The following is a 24,640-nucleotide window of genomic DNA, read 5'->3' as shown; positions in this document are numbered from 1 at the left end:
ATAAAGTGAAGCGTGTGGATGCCGAAAACTGATGAAGTGAATTTTGAAATGTAACATTTATTGAAGAGATTTTAAAAGGAAAAGACTGTAGTGCAATAAATAAAGTGAAAAATGCGTACAACCTTTTTTTTTTCTACTGAAGGACCTCTTTGTAGACCTCATTGGTGGTTTCCCCCTCGGGTGCCGGGATCACCAGGCTGCTGGGTGAGCTCACTCTGCAGCAGGCCACGTAGAACTGCCCGTGTGAGAAGCAGTCCTCCCTCAAGCCAATTCCTGCCACCTTCAGTATCTGCCCCTGGGACTTGTTGATCGTCATAGCAAAGCAGGCCTAGAGGGGGAACTGGAGTCTCTAGAACTCAAAGAGGTTATCTGATGGTATGAATGGTATACATGGTATGAACACCAACTCCTCTCCCCCTCTGAGCACTGCCAGTGAACAATGTGGCCTTGATGATGTTCCTGTGGAGGGCTTTCACCTGTAGTCTGGTGCCATTATAGAGTTTGAGTGGGCTGAGGTTCTGGAGCAGCATCACTGGAGCCCCCACTTTGAGGAGAAGCTTGTGGGCTGGGAAGCCAGGAGGGTTGAGTGAGTTGAGGAATTCCACAGGGTAGTGGACCGCATCATCCATTTGCACCACTGAGTCCACAGAGCTGTACTCCATTTTGAGAGAGTTGTGTTTCATTAATGATGGCAGCCTTGTTGATCTTGGGGGTCAGAATGGCACGCTTGCACAGCCAGTACATGGACTTCTCCAAGATAGTGACGATATCAGGGTATAATGTGCCCAGGCATGCAGGGATGGTCACCTTTCCTTTGAACTCAGGATACTCTGCTTCCCCTCTTTTTAGTAGGAGTTCAGAGAATTCCCCAGCGGACACCTCACCTCTCAAGTGGACCTTCATATTCTTTCTTAGTGAGAGTTTCCTGATGAGGGGCCACAGATACGATGCCTTGACACACACGGTAACCTCGTCAGCTCGAGTTCCCCTTGGGACTACTGGCAGAGTCTGCCAAAAGTCTCCAGCCAGCAGCACTGTGACTCCCCCCATCGCTCTCCCGTTGCCGCTGACATCTTTGAGGGTTATGTTCAGTGCCTCAAAACACCCCTTGTGCGCCATGGTGCTCTCATCCCAAACAATGAGCTTACAGTTCCACAGCACTTGGGCCATGTTGCTTTGTTTTGAGATGCTGAACAGGGGTGTTTCTGCATGGATGAGGTTAAGAGGCAGCTTGAAGGCAGTGAAGGATCATATGCCATGCCTGAGTGAGCCTTGATCTTCCATGAAAGTGGAAGTACTTGTCTTCCAGGATTGCTTTGCTCATAGAGACACTTTGCTGCTCTGTGGACCTCAGGGTGATCTTGCTGGTAGTTGTTGTGGATTTTCCGGGCTGTATTGCCGTGGTCTTGGCATTGTAGTTCCTGACGTTTCGCCAGCAGCTGTGACTGGCATCTTCAGAGGTGTAGCACCGAAAGACAGGGATCTCAGATTTAAACAGATTTCCTTTTCTCCCTCTTTCTCCTTTCCCAGCCACACTAGGGATCATCAGAACGCATTCACCCTAACTACCAAGGTAGGACATAAGGTGGAGAACAGGGGAAGGAGGCAGTTGAGGCTACTTGGAGCTGGTTTGGGACATTTTTTTAACCACTTGCTACCAGTGTGGCGATTTCAGGGGCTCCTGCCATTTGGCATTGTTGTCTTGTAGTTTACACGCTCTTACTCTTAACTTGTTTCAGCAACAGAGACAACAATGTAGCAAATTTTCTACGTATTGCCATGAATGACTGAAAGAGAGATCGTCAGAAGTTTTTCTACCAGTTCATTAGCTATCATGTTTTAATAAACTTAAATCCAAGAGAGTTGCCCAATTAAACATTACTTTTACCAAAAAAAAATCAAGTCAACCACCTCTTTTACAGCACTCCGTCTACCTTAATAGAGAGAGTTTATGACTAAACTGTGAGTTATTTTTTTAAAGTTATTAGGTCCTTGGTTTACACACCTGATTTGAAATATGAACATCCCAAATGTGTCTGAGAATGTCGGCATGACTGAAAACCCACCCAGCGTATCAAGTGCAGAGCCAAGTCTGAGAAGAGGCCCCCAGAGTTTCCTCCAGTACTCAGGTTTAACTTTAAACACACAGATGTTACTTGTAACCACACCTCACTAGTTTTCATGTAAATTGATGTCTTTTCAAATCAGTGGAACCTTATAAGGTTTTGTGTATGCTTCATATTCATTCATTCACTCTCACCAGTGCAATCTAGAAAAAGCTGGCCATGCTTTGTTGCTTATTTCAGCTTCACAGTATCTTTGTTTTCTTCTTTAACTATCTTTGGGCACATTTACATAGAAGAGTCATGTATACCTTTTATTAATCAGAAGAAACAGTGGGAAAAATTAAACAACAGATTCATTTTACTTTGCTGTGTTTTGTGGACAAAAGGTTCAGAAACAAGAGAGACGCCTCCAAAGGCTTGCTGTGGCAAAATGAGTTTCGTATCTATAAAATTGCCCAACAAATTTGAGCCTGCTGGTCTTTTTCAAAGGTGTTTTCTAACTTATTTGCAAAGATCAGGATCTTTTTCATCCCTTTACAAATTAAATGTTCTGTGCAAACTTTTTAAATGGAATGTTAACTTCAAATCTTTAAGATCTGCAAGAACAGCTTAGTGGAATGGCTCAGCCCCCAGCCTCCAAGATACAAACGAAACACTCCAGAGCTCGAGCCCATGAGCTTGACATGTTTTGTACATGGTTCTGGCTGATCCTCAAAGAGATTGCTCTCATAACTCGAGGAAAGCAGCAGCCAATACCTTGGCTGGAGAATAAAACTTGTCATTACCTCAGCAGTAGTACTCTATAGCACTTTTGCTGAGCAAGAAATTCATTTAACTCTCTCTCTCCACTTCCCCATCTGCAAAGTTATGCCCACAGCTTCTCCTTTAAATATACCAATATAAATAACAATCCTGTCAGACCTGAAAAAGTATTCAGTTTTCACACTGAAATATATTTTATTTTGGGTTTCTGTTGTTTAGAATGTTAAACCTTGAAAGTGAGTCTGACGGGGAATTTTGTTTAAAGTATTTGCAGGAACAAGATAATGAAAAAAACTAAGAAAGTTCTTTTCATGTCAACAGCATAACATGGCGAGCCTCTCACTCCCACCCTGCAGCAGATATAAGCAGCCAGAAGGGGCAATGGGCATACTAGCAGGAGGCTCCAATAATCCTGTCCACTTCCTCACACTAAATAAACTGAAAGGAATCCTATACAATTGGTCAAGCTGGCACCGTCCGACCTTATCACTGCTAACATAGAGTCCAAATCAGTACAGATGTGAGGGATTTTATTTGACAAGTGTCAAGCAAACAGGTCATAGCAGGCTGCTGAACAGTCCACCTCCACCTGCAGTCCAGATTCCTACAGACCCCAACCATTCCAAAGAGTTCCACAGCCCTACATTATACATATGGAATGATGGTGCAGAAGCATTGTTTCTTTGCTGCCATTACTGTCTTAGAGTCGCCTATTGTAACAAAACAGATTAACAGCCAGCTATCTTTTTGCTTCCTCCTTTAGCAACATCTCAGAACTTTCTCTTCCTTAGTAGGTCCCAAAAACTTCTCTTTCCCTCCAATGGACACCAACTCTCATTGGCCGAGCATTCCACCCACTCCCATTGGCTGTCTCTCAGGAGAGGTGGAGCTGGAGCCAGTCATGTCCATCACACACACCCTCCTCCTAGATATTGTCAAAGATGGAGGCCTATTTTTAGGTCTCTGCTGGAAATAATGAGGGCTGTTAATTCCACACACACATAACACAGATGTGACAGACAGGACTGGCTCCAGCTCTGCCCCTCCTGAGAGACAGACAATGTGAGCAGAAAGAATGCTGGGCCAATGAGAGTTAGTGTCCGTTGGAGGGGAAAAGAAGTTTTTTGGGTGCTGCTGAGGGAGAAGAGTTTGAGACGCTGATAAAGAAGGCAGCAGAATGGTAGCTAGCTGGTTGTTAATCTGTTTTGTTACATTGAAACATCCTGTGTTTAACTCCAATTTGTTTATTAGTTGAAAATCTGTTCACTCCTACGTTCCATCTTGTAAATAAAGGGTTTTGTTTGTTTGTTATGTTTAACTCTGGCCATTCTGTAATTATTAGCTGAGGGAAAATATGATACACACAGGCCTCAAAATAGGCCAAGTTTAAATGGTGGCAACACATATATAGAGAAAGTAATCTCTTAAGTTCCCTTTTCCCCAATAGCTCTGGGCTGTAGCTGGGTGAGGGGAAGTTAATACAGGGAAGGGGCTGCCTGTCTAGTGGAGCCTCTGGAAGATGAGAGGGGGCACCCTATGAGGACTGGGGACCGGGCTCTTTGCCTGCTATACTGGAGACAAGACTGGTGGTGTGTGGTGGACCCTCAGCCTTTACCTGCCTGGGAGGCCACAAAGGTAGTCTCAGCATGGATGTTGAAGTCGCTCTAGGGCAACCAGACCAGGAGTTCACAATGACATGTCAAGATCTCACCCACCCACACCACCATGCAATTTCACACTGAAATCCTCCTCGAACCTTGTAACTGGAACAACAACATCCACTCTGTTGACCAAAATGAAAAATTTAAGAACAGCCTACCTCATCAAGGCACTGAAATGCAGGACTTGAAGCCACATCAATAGAACTTTCATCTCGGATATCAATGGTTGGTGCTACAGCATAAATAGGCTCTTCGGGATACTCTACTTCTTGTTCAGGTTCTGACTCACTGAAGACGGAACTGGCATCTTCAGATTCACTCATTTTTCCAGTCTAAAATCCTGCAAAACAGCAAAAATCCACAAGTCATGGAATCATAGAGTTGGAAGGGGCCATACAGACCATCTAGTCCAACCCTCTGCCCAGTGCAGGATCATCCTAAAGCATCTCTGACAAATATTCATCCAGCCTCTTCTTTAAAACTGCCAGTGATAAAAGTCAAATTGATAAATATTTTAAGCAAAATAAATTTAAAGTTGAGAGGAGAAAATGAAATGGATTAGAGGCAAATTGCTGGATATGATTATACATCACAATAACAAGAATCACCAGAAGAAAGGGGGGGAAAGTTGTACATAAATGGAAGCAACAAGGAACATTTGTTATCATATATATTGTGCATGGCTGAAATATATGTGAGAACTGAAAACATCTCGTTCACTGTATGCTAACAAAAATCATTTTTTAAAAAACTGAACAAGTTTCTGTTCCTCTGAATACAGAGCAATAGTTGTGAGCAGTTATCATAGACCACCATTGCTAAGGCACACATTCACTCCAGAATTAACATGCATCCTTAACAAGTTCTAGCAGCTAGTAGAGATCATCACCACCAGAATCCTCACTGCATGCAGTGTTACCACTGGGTTCTAGTGCCCAAATCAGGGTAAATCTTAGGTATCCAGCACCCTGTTGGTCAGTCCAAGGAACTACAGCAAAGTAAACAGACACGACAGAGGGAAGTTTCAGGGAATCTATGGGTGCCAAAGAAATTAAGTTAGCTGGTAAGTAAGGCATAGAAATTAGGACATTTCAAAGTTTTAGTAAATTCTCCTTGCTTGTCTATAAGATTGTAATGACTAGGTGACTGGAATCCTATTTTTTTTAATTAAATGAAGGTGTGTGTTATGAGCCGCCAAGTCACTTCTGACATATGGCAACCCTATGAATGAAAGACCTCCAAAACATCCTATCATTAACAGACTTGCTAACTGGAGGATGTGGCTTTCTTTATTGAATCAAGCCATCTTACTTTGGGTCTTCCTCTTTTCCTAGCATTCTTGACTTTTCCAGTGAATCATGTCTTCCATTAGCCATAATACAATTGCAAGGTGATCTCTAGTGCTTCTTCCTTTTCTGAATCCAGCTTGCACGTCTGGCATTTCTTGTTCCATGTATAGTAAGAGTCTTGCTGTAGAATTTTGAGCATCACTTTACTTGCATCGGAAATTAATCCAATGATCAGACAGTTGCTGCACTCTTTGTCATCTCCTTTTTTCAGAACTGAAATGTAGATGGAGCTTTTCTAGTCTATAGGCCTTTTTTATTTTCCATATTTGTTGACAATATTCTTGCTAAGATTTTGCATTATAGCTTTTGACTGCTTATACTACATCTCGCCTCACTATCAGAGCAACAGTGTTTCTTTGGTGTCTGTCATTTCCACAGTAAAACTCTTTGTAATTTTCTGACTGCAAATGTCCCAATCCAGTCCACATTAGTTCAGTCACACCCAGGATTGCAATGCTTAAACATTCTATTTCTTACTTTATGACTTCTAGCTTACTTAGCTCAACACTTCTCATATTCCATGCTCCTATAATATGTGTTGCACAGCTTTGGACATTCCTTTTGTATCTGTTCACATCAGCAACTGGATGGACTTTCAGATTTAATCCAGACCCATAATTAAGAACAGAACTATTCGTACTTCTCCCCTTCTCTTTCCCAGTAGCCAATTGAGTGCCCTCCGACCTAGGAATACGGTGTTCTAGCAAGCTAACTTCTTTCATTTTGGATTATCTCATCATAGGGATTTCGAGGTAAGAGATGATCAGAAGTGGTTTACCATTGCCTTCTTCTGAACACTACTAAACAAGGTTAGGTGAGGTGTCACTGCATTGTCTGTGAGAGATCCTCTGCCAGTGCCACCTTCCACTACTGCTGCTGCCAGTAGCTAGCCTTCAACAATCCCTCTGTGTCCATTACCACTGAAATCATCATCATCATCATCATCATCACCACCACCACCACCACCACCACCACCATTATGAATTTATTCTGCTTATATGACCTTTATACCTTTAGCATAATAAAACATGATTAAAATTAAATACAAATATACAATCACCAAATAGTAATACGTTAAAAATACGAGATCTACAGAATAAAAGATGAGTAATAAATACTAATACTTTACAAAATTGATAAAAAATAAACCAATATATAATTAAGATTCAGCATTTAAATATAAAGAGAATCAAAAACTTTGCAGATTCTAAGTGCAAATAGCAACACAATGTAATTGGTGTTTTTATGAAATTATAATTGCCAAAAATTTCACCACCAAAACTGTTATTTCTGGATCAATGTCCACCTGTAAATAAGAAATAACCCATGGCTCCAATGAGGGATGGTATTTAAATAAATATGGAATATCCAATAGGACCTAAGAGCAATCCATTAAGAACAAAAGAACAAATGGGCCAAAGTCTCTATCACACCAGAAACACATTCACAGTCTGTCTGAATAAGAAATTTGGGTAAATTGGCCCGTTAGTTCCACTAATGGGAAAGTATATAATCTTGCAAGAGTAAAATGAAACAAGCGGGAATTGTAAAATAGCTTAAGTATGCATGGGTGATTAACGGAGGAGAAAAGGTCAATTCTCTTCTGCTAACATGACTATTAATTCTTGAAGGGAGTGGATGCGTCTTAGCTTGGTGTCCCAGCTTTGACCATTCCACCTTGCGTGACTCTTCCAGGAGTTTAGACTCTTACCCTAGCTCCTGACAGTGTTGCTCACAGCTTCACTGACTCATTCAAACCCTGCTGAAATAAGGTGTTTATCTGGGGGGGGGTATTAAAAGAAGGACATAATTAATTATCAGATTAATTGCACCTCTGTTTTTATCCTCGGCTGAATGTAAGCTGCTTTCTACAAGGTAAGATATACATTTTACAATAATACTTTTTCAAGTAGGACCACAGATCAATTTCAGCCACATAAATTAGTGTATTAAAACACTGTACTACAACAGTTGCAACAACACCCAGATATCAAGGACACAGTACAGTGACATCTCTCTCCCTTTTGGCCTTTCTAGATGCTCTGCAGGCCTAAAACTCAGCAAGATCTTTGAAAGCTACAAATGTCAGCCTTGGCTCCTGGTACTGTCTCAATTTCCTTCAAGGACGTTCTGCTTTGCAGAGCAATGGGCCTTCCAGAGAAATCAAAATATCGCACAACCAACTACAAACAGCTTCAGTCAAATGGTGTTTTACAGAGAGAGGCATTTTTTAATATTTCTATGTATGCTGCACTGCTGCTAAGTTTTTGGGCTGTGTAAACTAAAGGTTTGTGACTTATGCATACTCTCTTCACTAGAACTAGAACATATGGGCAGCCCATGTGGGTTGGGCAGCAGCAGGGGCACAGCCAGAGCAGCTGTGGCATGTCTGCATAAGAGCTGGTGGGACCTACAGCCTCAGGACTGTCCTATCTGTGTTTCTCACTCTGCTGCCTCTTCGGCAGCTAACTGGGATAGAGGGAAAACCACAGGACATGGCACAGATAAGAGGGCTGAATCTCGAATCTTCCTTGCCCAAGAAGATACAAACATTGATGGCCTCTAATCAAACTCTTTTTGCAGGTTTTTTTGTACTGCTTCAAGGTTAATCTCGGAAAAGCTGGAACTGAAGCATGTAGCCACTCCCTTAAAGGCCTCAAGACAACTTTTTTTATAATGATCTCTGTTTCTGGCAAAGCTATCATACAGAAAATTAAAAAGAACATTTGAGGATGCAGTCATTTCTTACAGATATATGCCAAATCGTTCTTGTCTAGGCTGATTTCCAAATGTTTAAGTTAGATCATATATGAATAAAGAATAAATATGACCCTTGGAAGAGTAGCTCAGAATCTGAAACACTAATCAATGCAAAGAATCAGCAAGGTTATGGGGAAATATATGTTATTACCAGATGTCACACAACCAGTAATAGTTTTTAAATACACAGCAACAATTCAAATGAAATTGGTGATGGAATTGGAAAACAGGCTTCTATAGCAACAGAACATGTATGCACTCTTTAAAATAGTGAGACCGCACCCCAATGCAGTGGTCACATGTGCCATGACACCTGCCAACATACCCCCCCTTGCTTCCTGTCCTCTTTCACACTCTTTCATCTCCCTTTTTGAAATTCCTTTCTCTGTGTCCCTTTTCACCCCATTCATGCTCCTTTCTTTTCTGCTTTCTGCTTTGTCACTTTTCACATCCTTTCCTTTCCCTCTCTGCCCCCTTTTGCTCTCTATACTTTAGTCTTGCTCCACATCACTTTTCCAGCTGGCTGGGAGGGTGGAAAGACAGCAGTAGTGGGGTGATAGGATGAGCCATGCTGTAGTTGCCTCCTGCAACGTCTGACCAGATAGCCACAGCTTGAAGGGTGACAGGTGCCTGACCGGGGGCATGTGTTTGCTTGAAATGACCACCTCAACAACATCTCCACCCACTACCAGAAAGGAAGTGTGTGTGGAGTGGGGGAGACAGACCACTACTACAAAAAGAGAAAGTAACCATGAGAAAACCTAGAAGATGAGAAAAGAGGAGGGTATACATGCCCCCGAGTCTCAGCTAGAGGAGCCCTCTTCACCATTTTACCACCTGCCCCATCCTGAATACCTTCACACATACACCACATAAAATCTGCAGCACACTGTGGCTTCAACTGGTTTGCTCCCTGCCTCACAAAGACAGACAATGCAATCCTAAGAAGAGTTACTCCCATCTAAGCTCACTGAAATCAATGGGCTTAGGCTGGAGTAACTGTTTAGGATTGCACTGTTAAAGATGGTAATCCACTAAAGTTTATTTCAACTAGAGCATTACACTATGGCTTGATAATTGTCTTGGCCCATTCCAAAATAGAAATCTTTAATTTTTCTCCCAGAATTATTTTATTAAAAATATATGTAGAGAATCAGAACTTCCGGTCCAATTTTTATGAAAAATGTTGGCCTTCTCTGGATTTAATGGAAAGACATTTACAACTGATCCCAGACAATCTAAAGGTCATAGCCATTTATTAAAATGTTTTCTAACTTGTTGTACATATATATATATATATATATATATATATATATATACACATACACATATACATACACACACACACACACACACACACATACTGTTACTACTATTGCTTCATATACGCTCTTTTGGACATTCGCTTACACTTGCTTACACTGTTATGTTTTCTGGTTATGTTGTTGTTATATTGTTAAAAAAATTGAAATAATTTTTTTTAAAAAAATGTATGGGGCAGGCTATGGCAGCTATCTTGTGATGGTGCTGCTACCCTCCCTTTCTCAAAATGCCGTAAATGTCTGCAGGCTTAACAAGATTGGGAACCCCTGGTTTAAAGGAAATTGTTATTATATAATATTGCACTCTATATACATTAACTAAAATACATGTGGATGTTATTTCTTCCCTGCCTTTAGGAGGCTCATTATGGAAAGACTGAAAAAGAAAGGAAGGAAGAAAGGAAGGTTTTCTTTTGCAGAATAAAGTGAAATATTTTGAAAAGCAATTCTTACACAGAACAGTTACTGCTGTCCTTTCAAATTTCTTCTCATAAGACTTTAGAGTGAAGGTACTTACTGTAGAAAATCCACAATCTTGGGCAATTATAATTCCTGGATACTATGTCTAGAATTATATGACGCTAGAACTCCAGAGTTGAAGTACAGCCATTGACTTACTATGCTGAATGATGAAGAAGTATTAGAGTCTTCTGTGTTGTAAATGATACCTAAACATTCAAATTTACTGCTAGTCTTCAGTCCTGTGATCTTATTTATTTATGTCATTTATAGTCGGCCTTTCTCACGGAGACTCAAGGCAGATTACACAGTGTGAGAGTACTACAGTCAGTATCAAGAACATTTCCATAAACAATGCCTTAGGGTAAATAGATACAAGTTCACAAAGACACAGCATTAGCAGGAATCCAACAACATAGTGGTAAAGTCTATGGTTCCTAACTCATTAACGGATCATCTGAGATCCCCTCCCTACAATACAGCCCTCCTATCTGAGTAAAAAAGGCTTTTTGAATAATTCGGTTTTGCATTGTTTGCAGAAAGCCAGAAGAGTGGGGGCTCTCCTGACCTCCTCAGGCAGGCCGTTCCACAGGGTAATTTATGGGGTGCCTACTTTAGGCTACAAGGTGTGGGGTAGATGGAGCTGCTAGCTTAACACTGCCAACTTCCTCAAGTGGGGGCTCTCCTGACCTCCTCAGGCAGGCCGTTCCACAGGGTAATTTATGGGGTGCCTACTTTAGGCTAGGAGGTGTGGGGTAGAGGGAGCTGCTAGCTTAACATTGCCAACTTCCTCAAGTGGGGGCTCTCCTGACCTCCTCAGGCAGGCCGTTCCACAGGGTAATTTATGGGGTGCCTACTTTAGGCTAGGAGGTGTGGGGCAGAGGGAGCTGCTAGCTTAACACTGCCAACTTCCTCAAGTGGGGGCTCTCCTGACCTCCTCAGGCAGGCCGTTCCACAGGGTAATTTATGGGGTGCCTACTTTAGGCTACAAGGTGTGGGGTAGATGGAGCTGCTAGCTTAACACTGCCAACTTCCTCAAGTGGGGGCTCTCCTGACCTCCTCAGGCAGGCCGTTCCACAGGGTAATTTATGGGGTGCCTACTTTAGGCTAGGAGGTGTGGGGCAGAGGGAGCTGCTAGCTTAACATTGCCAACTTCCTCAAGTGGGGGCTCTCCTGACCTCCTCAGGCAGGCCGTTCCACAGGGTAATTTATGGGGTGCCTACTTTAGGCTAGGAGGTGTGGGGTAGAGGGAGCTGCTAGCTTAACATTGCCAACTTCCTCAAGTGGGGGCTCTCCTGACCTCCTCAGGCAGGCCGTTCCACAGGGTAATTTATGGGGTGCCTACTTTAGGCTAGGAGGTGTGGGGCAGAGGGAGCTGCTAGCTTAACATTGCCAACTTCCTCAAGTGGGGGCTCTCCTGACCTCCTCAGGCAGGCCGTTCCACAGGGTAATTTATGGGGTGCCTACTTTAGGCTAGGAGGTGTGGGGTAGAGGGAGCTGCTAGCTTAACATTGCCAACTTCCTCAAGTGGGGGCTCTCCTGACCTCCTCAGGCAGGCCGTTCCACAGGGTAATTTATGGGGTGCCTACTTTAGGCTAGGAGGTGTGGGGTAGAGGGAGCTGCTAGCTTAACACTGCCAACTTCCTCAAGTGGGGGCTCTCCTGACCTCCTCAGGCAGGCCGTTCCACAGGGTAATTTATGGGGTGCCTACTTTAGGCTAGGAGGTGTGGGGTAGAGGGAGCTGCTAGCTTAACACTGCCAACTTCCTCAAGTGGGGGCTCTCCTGACCTCCTCAGGCAGGCCGTTCCACAGGGTAATTTATGGGGTGCCTACTTTAGGCTAGGAGGTGTGGGGTAGAGGGAGCTGCTAGCTTAACATTGCCAACTTCCTCAAGTGGGGGCTCTCCTGACCTCCTCAGGCAGGCCGTTCCACAGGGTAATTTATGGGGTGCCTACTTTAGGCTACAAGGTGTGGGGTAGAGGGAGCTGCTAGCTTAACATTGCCAACTTCCTCAAGTGGGGGCTCTCCTGACCTCCTCAGGCAGGCCGTTCCACAGGGTAATTTATGGGGTGCCTACTTTAGGCTAGGAGGTGTGGGGCAGAGGGAGCTGCTAGCTTAACACTGCCAACTTCCTCAAGCAGTACCCACAGAGAGAGTCAGGAGCCATTGTGCCCCTGCTGTCTACACATGCATACTAGTAGCAAGTGCTTCCTCAAAGCAGCAACAAAATCAAGGCTTCCAACCCAATGGATGTTATTCCAGTGCAGAGGTCAAGGACCACTACCCTAAAAGGTGCTGCATAGGAGGCATAAGACATATCCCATGTATTAGGCACTTTAAAGTTCGTGTTTTGGCATCTGAAACACAGTCCAGTTGTAACTGAGAACTATACACTGGAAATTGAGACATTTGTTGAACTTTCTGATGTCCATGTAGGTTTTCAAGTTCAATGTTTTAGAAACTCAACTGCATAAAAATACAAGGGAAGCATAAAACTTTTGCAAACTATTAATAGAAAGTGTTGGTTTATCATCATTCCTTTGTGCTTAGATTGGGCATGGCTTGTTTTTAAAAAGCTGTATAAAAGTCTCCAAGACGTCTTTTTCTTAAACTGCTGTCAAAGAAAAAAGGATGACCTCAGATTCCTATAAACATTTAATATGAAATCACTCTTATACTGTTTACATTCTAAACACTGTGCTGTATATTAGAGAAATATGTTCTTTTTTAAAAGAAACTGAAGCTTTAAGTGGAAACATGCCCTCAAGTTGTTTATATATGAACAGAAAGAGAGGAATGGAGATTGAACTTTTTACCCACCCTGGCAAGCAGTCACTTATTTCAAATATTTATACCCTGGTCCCTGACTACTAGCAGAAGTTTGAGGGAGTTTCAAACAACATAAAACATAATCAGTACTAAAAGTGACACATAACAAAAACTAATCCAAAAATAAGCCAAGTCCCGTCAATCAGATTACAGGTTAAACACCAAAATGTCCAAATGAACATGATTTTCGCTTGATGCCTAAAACTCATGAAAGTGGGTACCAGAAGGAGAGGGAATTCTATAAGTGAGGTGCCACCACCAAGAAGACCCTATCCCTAGTGGTCCCTCATCTCACCCCAGAAGCTGGAATACCTACAGCCACGCTTCCAATGAGGGTCTTACTCTTAACATCATGGGGAGAAGGTGATTTACAAGTTAACATATCTATCACTGCAAAACTGATTTGCAGTGAAGAGCCCATCAAAATCAATAATCTTAGACTCGGGCAACTCTTCTTAGGATTGCACTATTGGAGACAGTAATGTAAATACCACTACTGTGATCAGAGTCAGAAGGTGGTAAGTAACTTGTCTTGGCTACCTAGGAGACCTAAGGTCTCAGACCTTTAGTTCTTAATTGGACAACGCTGCATATAAAAAGTGGGTGCCAGTGGAGAATCTGAAAAAAATTACAAATTATTAAGCTATTACATAAAGGTGCAGACATGCTCTTATTTTATTTATGTAAAAGGTGCAGCTTGTTTTGAAGTTTTATCTTAACTGGAATTACTTACTCTTAACTCCATAATAATTGCGTACAGTTAACAAATGGGACAACTTATTTATTATCCATTTATTTAAAATATTTATCAGCCACCTGACCTTTCTACTTTGCCGGAACTCAAGGTAGCTTACAATATAAAAAAAATAACAATTAAAATGACAAACAAAATTTAAATGCACAGTTTAGGACTACCAATTAACATAAAGTTAATTTAAAACAGTCCTAAATAAAAACCCTATCCCAAGTACACCAAAGTGCATCTCATTCATCAACGGCATTTTACTTTAAAAGACCACCAGTATCTGTTTGCCAACACAAGCCAGCTCATTAAGGATACAGCTAGTTACCTGTTTTTAGATGTGTATTTTACACTGCAATGTTAAAATAGCAGCACTGCCTTCAAGTACCACATTTACAATCTGAACAGGTTTTTGTACTGATCAAACATAGTCCAGCTTGTACATAAATAGCAATCCTAGCCAGAAAATCAGTGTAGAAAAGTTTGTTCAGAATACAAATTAATCTGCATGCATTAGTGACTGGATCTTGCCTAGGCAAGGAGTCTAGCTGTTAATCTATCACTTTGGGGAAGGCACTGTTTGTCTAAGGATAAGCTTTGCTTTCTCAAGCTTCTTGAGCTGCCATATGAATAACTCAGTTACATCACTTGACAACTACATCATTATTTAGTCAACAACTTGTTATTTCACCTAGGATTTCAAAGGCATAGTGGTAGACATCTTACAAAAGAGTGCATAACTGACCTTCTTGACTTGAACAGGCCCCTAAAAACAGATTTGTGGAGCCTTCATGTGGCACCACCTTATTCCTTTTCTATGGAGCACGTTAGTTGAGATGTCTGGGATGTATTAGGAGTGCATACTCTGGACTGTATTTTGACTTAGTAGCCCATTGCCCAGAACAAATTCCTCAGAATTTTAATCTGTCTAATGAGTCATGTCAATCTGGTGGTTGGGATCTCTTGGAAAGAGGCACTCCAAGCTTCCCCATCAGATAAATTTCACATATGTGTGTGTGCACGCACACACAGAGCTGCCAACTAGTCCTAAGGGGAATGCCTCTTTAAAGGAAGGAAGTGTTGGGACCTGGCTTTGTTGTTAAACATAGGTTTGGGCAGTTTATTAGTGGTAAGGTTCCTCTTCCTTCATTATTGTTTTCAAGCAACTCTTTTACATTCCACTGTAAAATACAAAAAACAAAATCCATGAAATGAATTTATGAAGCTCTATCAAAATAAAACATCATATTATGCAAACATTTGAGCAAATGTGTGTGTGGTGGGGGGGGGGGGTGACAAGCACATATTTCAGGCCATGATATTAAGGCTTCATTGTCTGCATTCTAAGAACATCTATAGGATGTTTTCTTAGCGAAGTTCAATGTGTACAGGGTATGTGGCTAGCTGGTATCGGATTATGCACCGGTATTTTGGGAAGATGCAGCCAATGTCGCTCAGATGTCAAATGGAACACACACAATTCCCTTAAAAGGCTGATTGCAAAGGAACGACATAATTGTTGTTATATCACTGACTATACAGCAATATGCAACATTCATGGTTTTAAACTATTTTTTTAAAATGAGCAATATTAAATACAAAGGGGCCCCACACATTTTTTTAAAAAAAAAATTGGATGCAAGAGATCAACACCATGTGTCACAGCATACATTCCGCCCCCCCCCCCCAATGCTGTTTTCTGTTGCAGAGGTCATGCAAGCATAGCAAATGCCCTGAAATACGGATAATAGAAATAATTCTATTTTGAAACATTTGGCACCTTGTCTATTTTGACCTAACAGTAGTTTATGAGAAACACTGGGCTCGAAGCGATTCTTTTTAAAAGACTGTTTAAATATGAAGGGGCCACAAAATTTGCGCCTGTATCGATGGAGAGAGATATTTCCTCCTGGGACATAGATCCAGAGGAGTTAGCCGTGTTAGTCTGTGGCAGCAAAATAGAAAAGAGTCCAGGAGCACCTTTAAGGCTAACCAATTTTACTGTAGCATCAGCTTTCGGGAATCACAGTTCTCTGACAAAGAGAACATCTGACGAAGAGAACTGTGATTCTCGAAAGCTTATGCTACAGTAAAATTGGTTAGCCTTAAAGGTGCTCCTGGACTCTTTTCTATTTTCCTCCTGGGACTTTGCATTGCTTAGGGACCGTGTGAGAGACACCCACCCACACAGAGCCTTCCCCAAGCCCCAGCAAAGGCCCTTCTTCCCCGCCCCGCTGGTGAATCTCCAGCCTCATCCCAGCTTCGCCCAGCCTCACACGCTTCAGCCCGCCCTACCCGGCTGCTCTTGGCCGCACCGTCTTCCCTCCAGGGACCATTTGCTACCTGCGAGCCCTCTTAACCAACCTCCCCGTCAGCGTCTTCTGTTTCCATGGAGACCAACGCTCCCTTCCCGGCCACACAGCCCGCCCTCCTCTCTTCCGATTGGTAACCTAAGATTCTATCCCCGTCCAGAACTGCAGGAAAACATCCGCCCTCTCCGGCCGCTCATTGGCTAAAGCTTCAGACAGCGTTAGCCCTTCTGGGACTTGTAGTTTTAATATCGCTTTGTCTCATAAGATCTAATTAATGGAAAATTACCACTCCCAGCAGACACCACGGCGAGAGGCTTGAGCACAAGGTGTCTGTCAAGGCTGAGTTCTGGGCAGTTTCCTGTTCCTTAGATCTTACGGAATGTGCTTGTAAGAGGGCTGACGGGTCGCTTAATTTTAAGGGAGGGTCCCATGACTAGCTTCGGAGGACCCGTTGTCTCATTTTTTCCTGTGGTGTCTTGGCAAAGTACTCTATAATCTTCCTAGTCTCTGCACACAGAAGGACTGTACCACCAAGTGGTACAGTCAAGGCTGAAAAAGATGCTACCTCACTTGCCAAGATGGTGGCAGCTGACAGAAAAGATAGCAGTAGGTGCCTGGCGTGGTTTACGGAGACAGGGAGGGATCACTGGGCGAGAACCACGGAGTGCCAGCTGCTCACAGTTGACCTTCTTCGTCACCAGTCCGTGTAGTCACACCAAAGGTCCTGCTGAGCCAGAACAATGCAGGCAAAGGAATGCTAAGCCTCTCAAAGAGTGGACCCTGGTTGTTAGCCCCTTTGGCCAGCTGAAAGTGCGGCTCCCTTGCCATGTCACAGTGTGCCCCCTTGACCCACACGAGTACCCTAACGCTGACAGGGTATTTGTTACAGTAAGTGGGCAGAACACCCACCGTGGTGCAGACCTGGATAGTGTGCATGTGAAGTATGACGAGGCGCAAAAAGAGATGGCAATCCTCTCAAACGACATGGACAGTACAGCCTCTGTGGATGTGAGGATCCCAGTAAAATTTGGTATGTGTATTAACTGGTTAAAAGTGTTGATTGTGGGACACTGTGGCATCTAGCTAAATTACTCTCACATGCTCTGTCATGCGCAGGTCAGATGATTTGAGCATGTCTTCTGCTTTGGCACTTCCTGAGTAATATGACCAAACATATTTTCAGCTTTTTACAGCCTTTGTAGATTGCTCAAACTGATGTGGCTCAAGGCTTTTCTTGACAGGCTGGTGTTCTTCACTTCTGTTTTCAACTGATGTTTAAGGCTGCCACGGCAAAATTAAAAACAGTTTCGAAATCCTGACAGTGTAGCCAGCACAGTTTTTCTTTCACTCCTGTAGAAAGCTGCTGGCCAAGCCCAGGAAATTTCCCATTTCATGACAGCATATGTCTTTGTGGGATAGTGGACATCATGCCAAACTTGGACCAAAGAGACTCCAGTTCAAATTCCCATTCATCCTGTTACTGGATTATTTGGGACCAGTCACTGTCTATAAGCCTAATCTACTCCATAGGGTTGCTGAGAGAATAAAATGGAGTAACTTTCATGTGTGCTAATACCTAGATTCACTTGAGTCATATGTGTGCTTTAAATATATACCTTATCCTGCAAACAGCTATGATGTGCATGTTCTTTAATATTCTTTTAGTTTTTTCAGATATTTATACATAGCATTCCCAGTTTATAGACTGTTGCAACCAATTGAAATAAAATGTTAGATTAAAACAAGTGCAATTAAAAGCAATTCACCTTCACCATTTATAATTGTTTTTAGACTTGGATATCAAGACATCAGGGAATGGCTGTGTGAAGATTGAAAAAATTGAATGTGAATCTTGCAGAATAGAAACTGAGAAGGGAACTAGCATCTTACAGTCAGTAAAGGTACGAATTCCTCTCTCCTTTTCTTGTCTTTTAAAAAATATGCATCACTACCTCCCCACACTATTATTTATGCAAGTGAATGTATTCTTGCATATGCAGTAACCGATTGTTCTGAATCCAGGGTTCTGAGCACAATGTTCACGTTGATAAAATAATTTGACTAATCACTTACATACAGGCCATTCAATTTATGGTAGTGGAAAGTGGAAAAGACTGTAATTTTTGATGTAACAAGAATACTTAAAATACTTATAAACATACATAAGGACATATAAACAATTTTCTGTAAGATGTTCTGATACCTTGTAAAGAGTTATGGTGCAAATGGTGTTATTAATGTGAGTGAACAGAATGATCAATTGTGTCTGAATCGTTTCTTAGCTAAAGCTTAGCTAGAGCTCTTCTTCCACATACTACAGACCTCCTGTGTTTGCCATGCTGTTTTTTTCCCATTTGTGCATTGTGCTGAGGCCTTTTAAAACTTTCAGCAAAGAACAAAAATGAAAAGCAGTACTCAGGCGTCTACTTGGTTTGCCTGAGAGGGTGCCTGTGATTTTAACAGAAGCATAACAAGCAGAAATTCTACAGATGCAACTTTTCCTGGCATGTTGTTAAAATAGTATGAAATTTTTAACAGCTGGATTTCTGCTTGACATGCATTTGCTAAAGATCCAACCAAAACAGAGTCCAAAAGTTAGGACTGGTTGTCTCTGAGAAGCACATGTTTATTTATTATTTATTTATTAGATTAGATTTTTAGTCCATCCTCCCTGCCACGCAGGCTCAGGGCAGATTATAACATTTCAGTTTACATAAAACAGATAAAACATTATACAAATAACATTAAAACAATTACTACAGTAAATACAATACAGCTTCTCTTCAGGTGGCGACAATAAAATACTACATTTCAGGGCCTAGCTCATATATTTGAAGAACATCTTCAACAACATAATGAACTCTTGTAACTTTTATAAAATTCTGTTCCAGAGTCAGAATATTGACATTCAAGCTAAAGGAGGCAAAATTATCAGCCTGGGAACTCTTCAGGGAAATGCCAATATTCAAGTGTCCCAAGAAAGTGTAAGCAAAATTTCTTCTATTGAAGGCTGTGATCATTTGGGAGCTGTGGGATGGGCAGATTTTTTTACATTACAAAAATAGCATGGTAGGTTTTTATCTCATGGAGGAAAATAATTCTCAGTAATTTGTATTCACTTTTAATTTTTCATTCAGTTAGAGTTGCTGCCATTTTTCCTGAGAAGAGCATTCTGCCTTTAACAACTGCTTATGAGACAGTAATGACTCAGTGCTTGCACAGGGGACTACCCTTACCTTTTATGAGACAGAAATACTTAGGAATTGCCTTTCTGTGCTAGGAGAGTCTGTTGAATTTTTGTATAGCTTACAGTTCCTAAAGGTATACAACCTCTTGTCAGGGCTTGTTGCTGCTGCCGCTGGGCCGGGCCCCAGCTGGGCCAGCCCTGACATCAGAGGGGCACCAGGGATGCTGCAGGACCCTGCTCTGTGGAAGGAGGGGTGGTATACATCACCCCGACTCCCTCTCAATCCACTCGCTGGCCTGCTCAACCTGGTCTGCTTACCCTCTGCATCCCCCATCATCTCCTTCTCCCAGAACTCTCCTCCAAGCCTCCACTCTCACACTGCTCTGCTCTCACTCCACACCATCTCTCCTTACTCACACCCACCACCTCAGAACTCTTCCTAGCCACCTTATGTAGGGTTTCCTTTCCCCGCCCCACCCTCCTTCTAGGCTTGTTCCCTCTCCTGACTTGGCCCAGATGTGCCTTCCCTCAGGTGTTTCCCTCCTATCACTAATCCCTTATTGGCTTCCTTGCCTTACTGGCAGGGTGGGGTTGAATGCGAGCCATCCCCGGCTGAGGTCTCCTTGGCCTTGCTCATGAGGAGCTGCCCCAGTAGGCTTTTGAACTGCTGAGCTTGCCTGGCCTTGCTCACGAGGAACTGCCCCAGCTGGCTGCTGTGCTGCTGAGCATGCCTGGCCTTGCTTGTGAGGAGCTGCCCTGGCCAGCTTCTGGGCTGCCTGCTCATTGATGCTGGGCAGGGCTACCCATCTCCTCCCCCAGAATGTCTGTGGCAGCTCCACCTGGAGGGGCTTGGCTCCTAGCAACTCCTGAGCCAGGCTACTGTCTTCTCGCCAGGGCGTGGCTCTGGGCTGTAGTGGCTGCTTCTCCTCCTTGGCTGGTAAGGGCTCTGTTTGGGCTGTTGCTGGGTCCCTGTTTCCCCTACCTTGGCCCTTTGCCTCTAGCCTGCTTAGCCCCCTCTCTTCCCCCTGGAGGGTGGGACTAGCTGGCCTCTCCCTGCTCCCCCCAGCCCTCTGAGGCTTCGGCCTTTCCCCCCTTCCCCCTGGAGTAGGCAGGTTCTGGCTCTGTTTGCCAGTCAGAATGGTTGAACTGCTGTCTCCCGGCTCCTCCCTGCCGCTGCCTGCCAGCACGTCCGGGGGCTGGGCTGCTGACCCCGGACACCTCTATTAGGAAAAAGGTGACAAATCTAAACGTAGAAACTTGCAATGCATGTGGTTATGTTACAATACAAAAAAACCACGTTCAGTCTTTTTCCATTATTTTTTGTACTTCAAATAAGGGAATACTACGAATTCAGGATGCTGGAGGGGAATGTTACCGTGAGCCAAACTCCACGAGATGTCCAAAATGTGTTCCTCGTGTGTCGGGTCCCGTAAGGTTTCCTAGGTAGTCTTACAGTTGCTCCATGCGATTCTTTGCCAGGAGAAGAGCGATGGGAGAGATTCTCTATCTCTTGCAAAAAGCCTTGGCTCAGGTTTTCCTCCACGAGCTCGGTGTGTGTGTGTGGACTTAACGGGAGGCAGGACATCCACAGCGGCTTTTTGCAAGAGAGAGAAGGAGAGAGAGAATCCCTTCCACACACTGCTCTTCTCCTCAGCAGAGAATTGCATTGTGGGTTCTCTTTCTCTCTTGCAAAAAGCTGTCCTGGATTTCCTGCCTCCTACTACATCCACTACCCCCTGCCCCTGAGCTCCTGGAGGAAAACCCAAGAGGAGGAGAGAGATCCCATCACTCTTCCTTCAGCCAAAATCACATTGAGTGGCTGTTCTTTGTAAGACTACATTACCCAGGGAACCTTGCAGGACCCAACACATGCCTGGGTGTCTCATGTAGTTTCCCTCTGTTTGTGGTCAGAGAGACAAGTGTACGTTGGATTTGTCAGTATGTAGGTAGTCTACTTTCCAATCTGGCTCAAGTCCATATTAAAATAGTCTGAGCATCGGGAAGAAAATCTTCTGTTGTTTCTCTTCATATGCTAAAGGAGCAGCTGACTCATGTCATGTGGTGGAAAGTACCATCAAGTCATAGCTGACTTATGGCAACCCCTGCTGAAGTTTTCAAGGCAAAAGGCTAACAGAAGTAGTTTGCCATTGTCTGCCTGTGCAACCCTGGTCTGCTTTGGAGGTCTCTCATCCAATTACTAACCAAGGCTGACCCTGCTTAGCTTTTAGATCTGATGAGATCAGGCTTGCCTGGGCTATCCAGGTCAAGGTGGTGTAGGTTCTACGCCTTGCTTAAAGGAAAGCCCCAAGTCTGGGCAGCGATCCACAAAAATGACTATAGGAGATCAGTTGAAAAAGTGGTAGAATGCCTCTGCAAGGGTGTAAGAAATCAGAACCAAAGTTTGTCTACAGAAATAATGCAAAATGGCCGGGTTGGAGACTTAGAACACTCAAACAAGCCAAACAATACAAAGCTTTTTATATAGCGGAAAACCCACTAAAAGGCGTCAAATATTTCAAGCACTCGCACGAGGCAATGTTCTCCACTGAAGAGGCAAGAAAGAGTCACGTAAGAGAGAGCTGGCTATTCATTCAGCTTCATTTCCCAAGGTGGGGGGGTCTGAGTGTCCTGGCAGCAAATAAGCCACAAGGGAGGTGAATCAGAGAGACGTGTCACATGTCCAGAACTTAGACTTCACTGTGCACAAGCCAGGGGTCATCCTGTGCAAGCAACAGCTAGCTATGGGGACAGTTTCTGGCTCCAGGTCCAGGGCAAGAGACTTGAGTCCAAACAAAATATTTTCTTTCCAGGCTTGGAAAGGGGAAAGGATGCCACCTAACTGTCCATAGGGGAAAGAAAATTCAATTCTGAGTTCTGGGAATATTTCCAAATAAGGAGACGTTGGTAGATGAGAAGAAGATGTGTCTTCTTTTTTGCCTTCCTCTGGGCATAGAGCAAGGGTCACTGGGGCGGGGGGAAGGGGGGCTATAGCTGTGAATTTCCCGCATTGTGCAGGGGGTTGGACTAGATGACCCTCGGGGGGTTATTTCAAGGTCTATGTTTCTATGATTCTGTCTCTGGAGGCTCTCTGGGTTAACCTCTTGGAACTGGGGCTTTGGCAAGCAATTCCAACAACCTTCATTACTTTAAAAAAACTATTTATGGTGAGTGATAACTAAATATTAAAACAGGGAATCAACTTATTAAAATGTTTAAATGTGGATTCAGTTGCCTAAGTTACTCTGAAAAAAACCCTCTGGCTATTTTTTAGCATGGGCAAACCAACACAAAGGATTTTAATATCGTCTGCTTATTTTGAAGAAGCAATATTGTAAATGTAAGAACACAAAAAGATGTATGTAATTCATTGGTCCTGTGGAAAGAGGGATCACTTGATTTGGTTAAATGGTAATGTGAAGTTCTGCTTTAGCCGTTTAAAGCAGAAGTACTAGGTATTTTCCAGAAGAGGGCGTCTTTGCTTTGCTTCCTTTCTCTTCAGGTAGAATGAAATTGGAAAATTTCTTGTAATGCTTGAGCTTGTGATCCTAACTTGAGCAGCACCATGGGGTGATAAATATACAGTTCGTTTGCTGCTGAAAATTTCCCCGGCCATTCAAGGTCTGTGAAAAGAGAGCAATACAGCCACTGTGAGCTGAGATTATTGTTTGTAGGAATAATGGGTCCAGCAGATTTCCTCCAAAAAAGTTAAAGTGAAATTGGGAAGAATGCAGAGCTGATCTGCAGTTGTCTTTGATTTATCTCTGCCAAGCTGCCTTGGACCACAAGGACTGTATTAGCTTCCTTTTACTGTACTCAGTATAGACTAAAGAGTTCTCTATTGTGCAACATTGCAAACCTGATGTTGTTTTCCTGTTTCTGTAAAAAAGACAATTGATTTTCAAGGGCTGTCATCTGGTCCCATTCAAAAGAATAATACCTAGAGGTGCTGAAAAGTGGATTTGTTGTTGAAGAATTTTAACTGCTGGTGGAGGAAGGTACATGACAGCAGCATACAGAAGCAAGGTCATGCTTGTGTGTGAAGCAGATGAGACATTTCATATGTCAGCAAGTGAATTCTAGAGAATTCAGTCTTCAGATTCCTCAAAATTTCTTCTGGATCATTCAAAAATAAGTCCTATTAAGTAGGGCTTTTCCCCAAGTATAGGGTTGCCTATTCCAGCTTGGTAGATTTCTAGAAATTTGGGTCAGTGCCTGGGGAAGGTGGGATTTGGGGAGGGAAATCAGCAGATAGGTACTTCTCTAGAGTCCACCCTCTAAAGCTGCCATTACCTTCAGGGGAGCTGAGTCTACCAATCAATTGCAATTCTGGGGAAACTCCAGGCCTCACCTGGAGGTTGGCAACCAGAAATAAATAGGATCAGCGTGCCATCCGGGAGGTTAGTTCCTTGCACTTGGTGGCTATTGAGTTCTGAGTAAACATGTTTGGCAGTTCCCTGCATAAAGCCATTTTAGCATATTAAAGCATTCTGGGTAGTGTTTGGGTGGTCTAGATAGCTTCAGGGCATAAACTTCTTAAAAGGTCTGGAGGTTTAGAGCTGTTCCTCTGGTCTCTTCTTCTCAACTGCCTCCATTTGCTACTTCTGTCCCTGGTATCCATTTCTGTTGCTGCCAATATTATGGCTGCCCCACATAAATAAAAATGCCACCATTGATGGTGTTTGTTTACAGATCCAGAGGAGTTAGCCGTGTTAGTCTGTAGTTGCAAAATAATGAGTCCAGTAGCACCTTTAAGGCTAACTAACTTTATTGTAGCATAAGCTTTCAAGAACCACACCTCTCTTCGTCAGATGCATAGAGGCCCCGTTCCCGGCAAACGTGTTCATTCCAAGCCCTCTTTGTGGTGTTCGTCAGCCATTCGTAAAGCCAGACAGTCTGACACCTTTCAATCAATTCCCCTAGCAGCATAGGCACAGACTGTCTGAACTCTGTCTGAACTCCTTCTGACTTTCCTTCTGGCTTGTAACCCCTCAAAGTAGCTTTCAGCAGACAGTCCAGTTTTTTCCACTGTGAAAAGAAAATGACAGGAAAGGGAGGGACCCATGGATCATGGCTTTCCCAGGGTCCAATCTCTCTGAAACTTGGGGGGGGGCGGGTCTTCAGAGGACAGTGAGGACTATGTCTGCTGCAAATTTGGTAGGTATTGGACATTGGGATGGTCAGTTTGTAACCC

At 43.2% G+C, this 24,640-nt stretch overlaps 2 protein-coding genes across 5 annotated transcripts in view; one reads left to right on the top strand and one right to left on the bottom strand.

The window, feature by feature from the left end:
- Nucleotides 1-16,314, bottom strand: part of CCDC146 (coiled-coil domain containing 146) — a 121,048-nt gene extending 104,734 nt beyond the window's left edge. For 2 of the 3 annotated variants that reach the window (XM_054988309.1, XM_054988310.1), the window contains exons 1-2: nucleotides 16,246-16,314; nucleotides 4,648-4,829 (exon numbers count right to left, since the gene is read on the bottom strand). In XM_054988309.1, the coding sequence (XP_054844284.1) occupies nucleotides 4,648-4,812 (165 nt within the window). In that variant the 5' untranslated portion in view covers nucleotides 4,813-4,829; nucleotides 16,246-16,314. Of the gene's footprint in view, nucleotides 1-4,647; nucleotides 4,830-16,245 lie in introns of those variants that run through there. The other variant, XM_054988312.1, reaches the window with a different exon arrangement.
- A 318-nt stretch (nucleotides 16,315-16,632) lies between these two features.
- Nucleotides 16,633-24,640, top strand: part of FAM185A (family with sequence similarity 185 member A) — a 59,734-nt gene continuing 51,726 nt past the window's right edge. Inside the window, exons 1-3 of one of the 2 annotated variants that reach the window (XM_054988307.1) lie at nucleotides 16,633-17,292; nucleotides 18,054-18,163; nucleotides 19,154-19,246. In XM_054988307.1, coding sequence (XP_054844282.1) covers nucleotides 16,821-17,292; nucleotides 18,054-18,163; nucleotides 19,154-19,246 — 675 coding nt within the window. In that variant the 5' untranslated portion in view covers nucleotides 16,633-16,820. The remainder of the gene's footprint in view (nucleotides 17,293-18,053; nucleotides 18,164-19,153; nucleotides 19,247-24,640) is intronic. The other variant, XM_054988308.1, reaches the window with a different exon arrangement.

Source organism: Eublepharis macularius, chromosome 9 (genome assembly GCF_028583425.1).
Source record: "Eublepharis macularius isolate TG4126 chromosome 9, MPM_Emac_v1.0, whole genome shotgun sequence".
Taxonomy (NCBI): Eukaryota; Metazoa; Chordata; class Lepidosauria; order Squamata; family Eublepharidae; genus Eublepharis; species Eublepharis macularius.
Note: the sequence above shows the minus strand (reverse complement) of the source record. Positions and strands in the feature narration are given on the sequence as shown.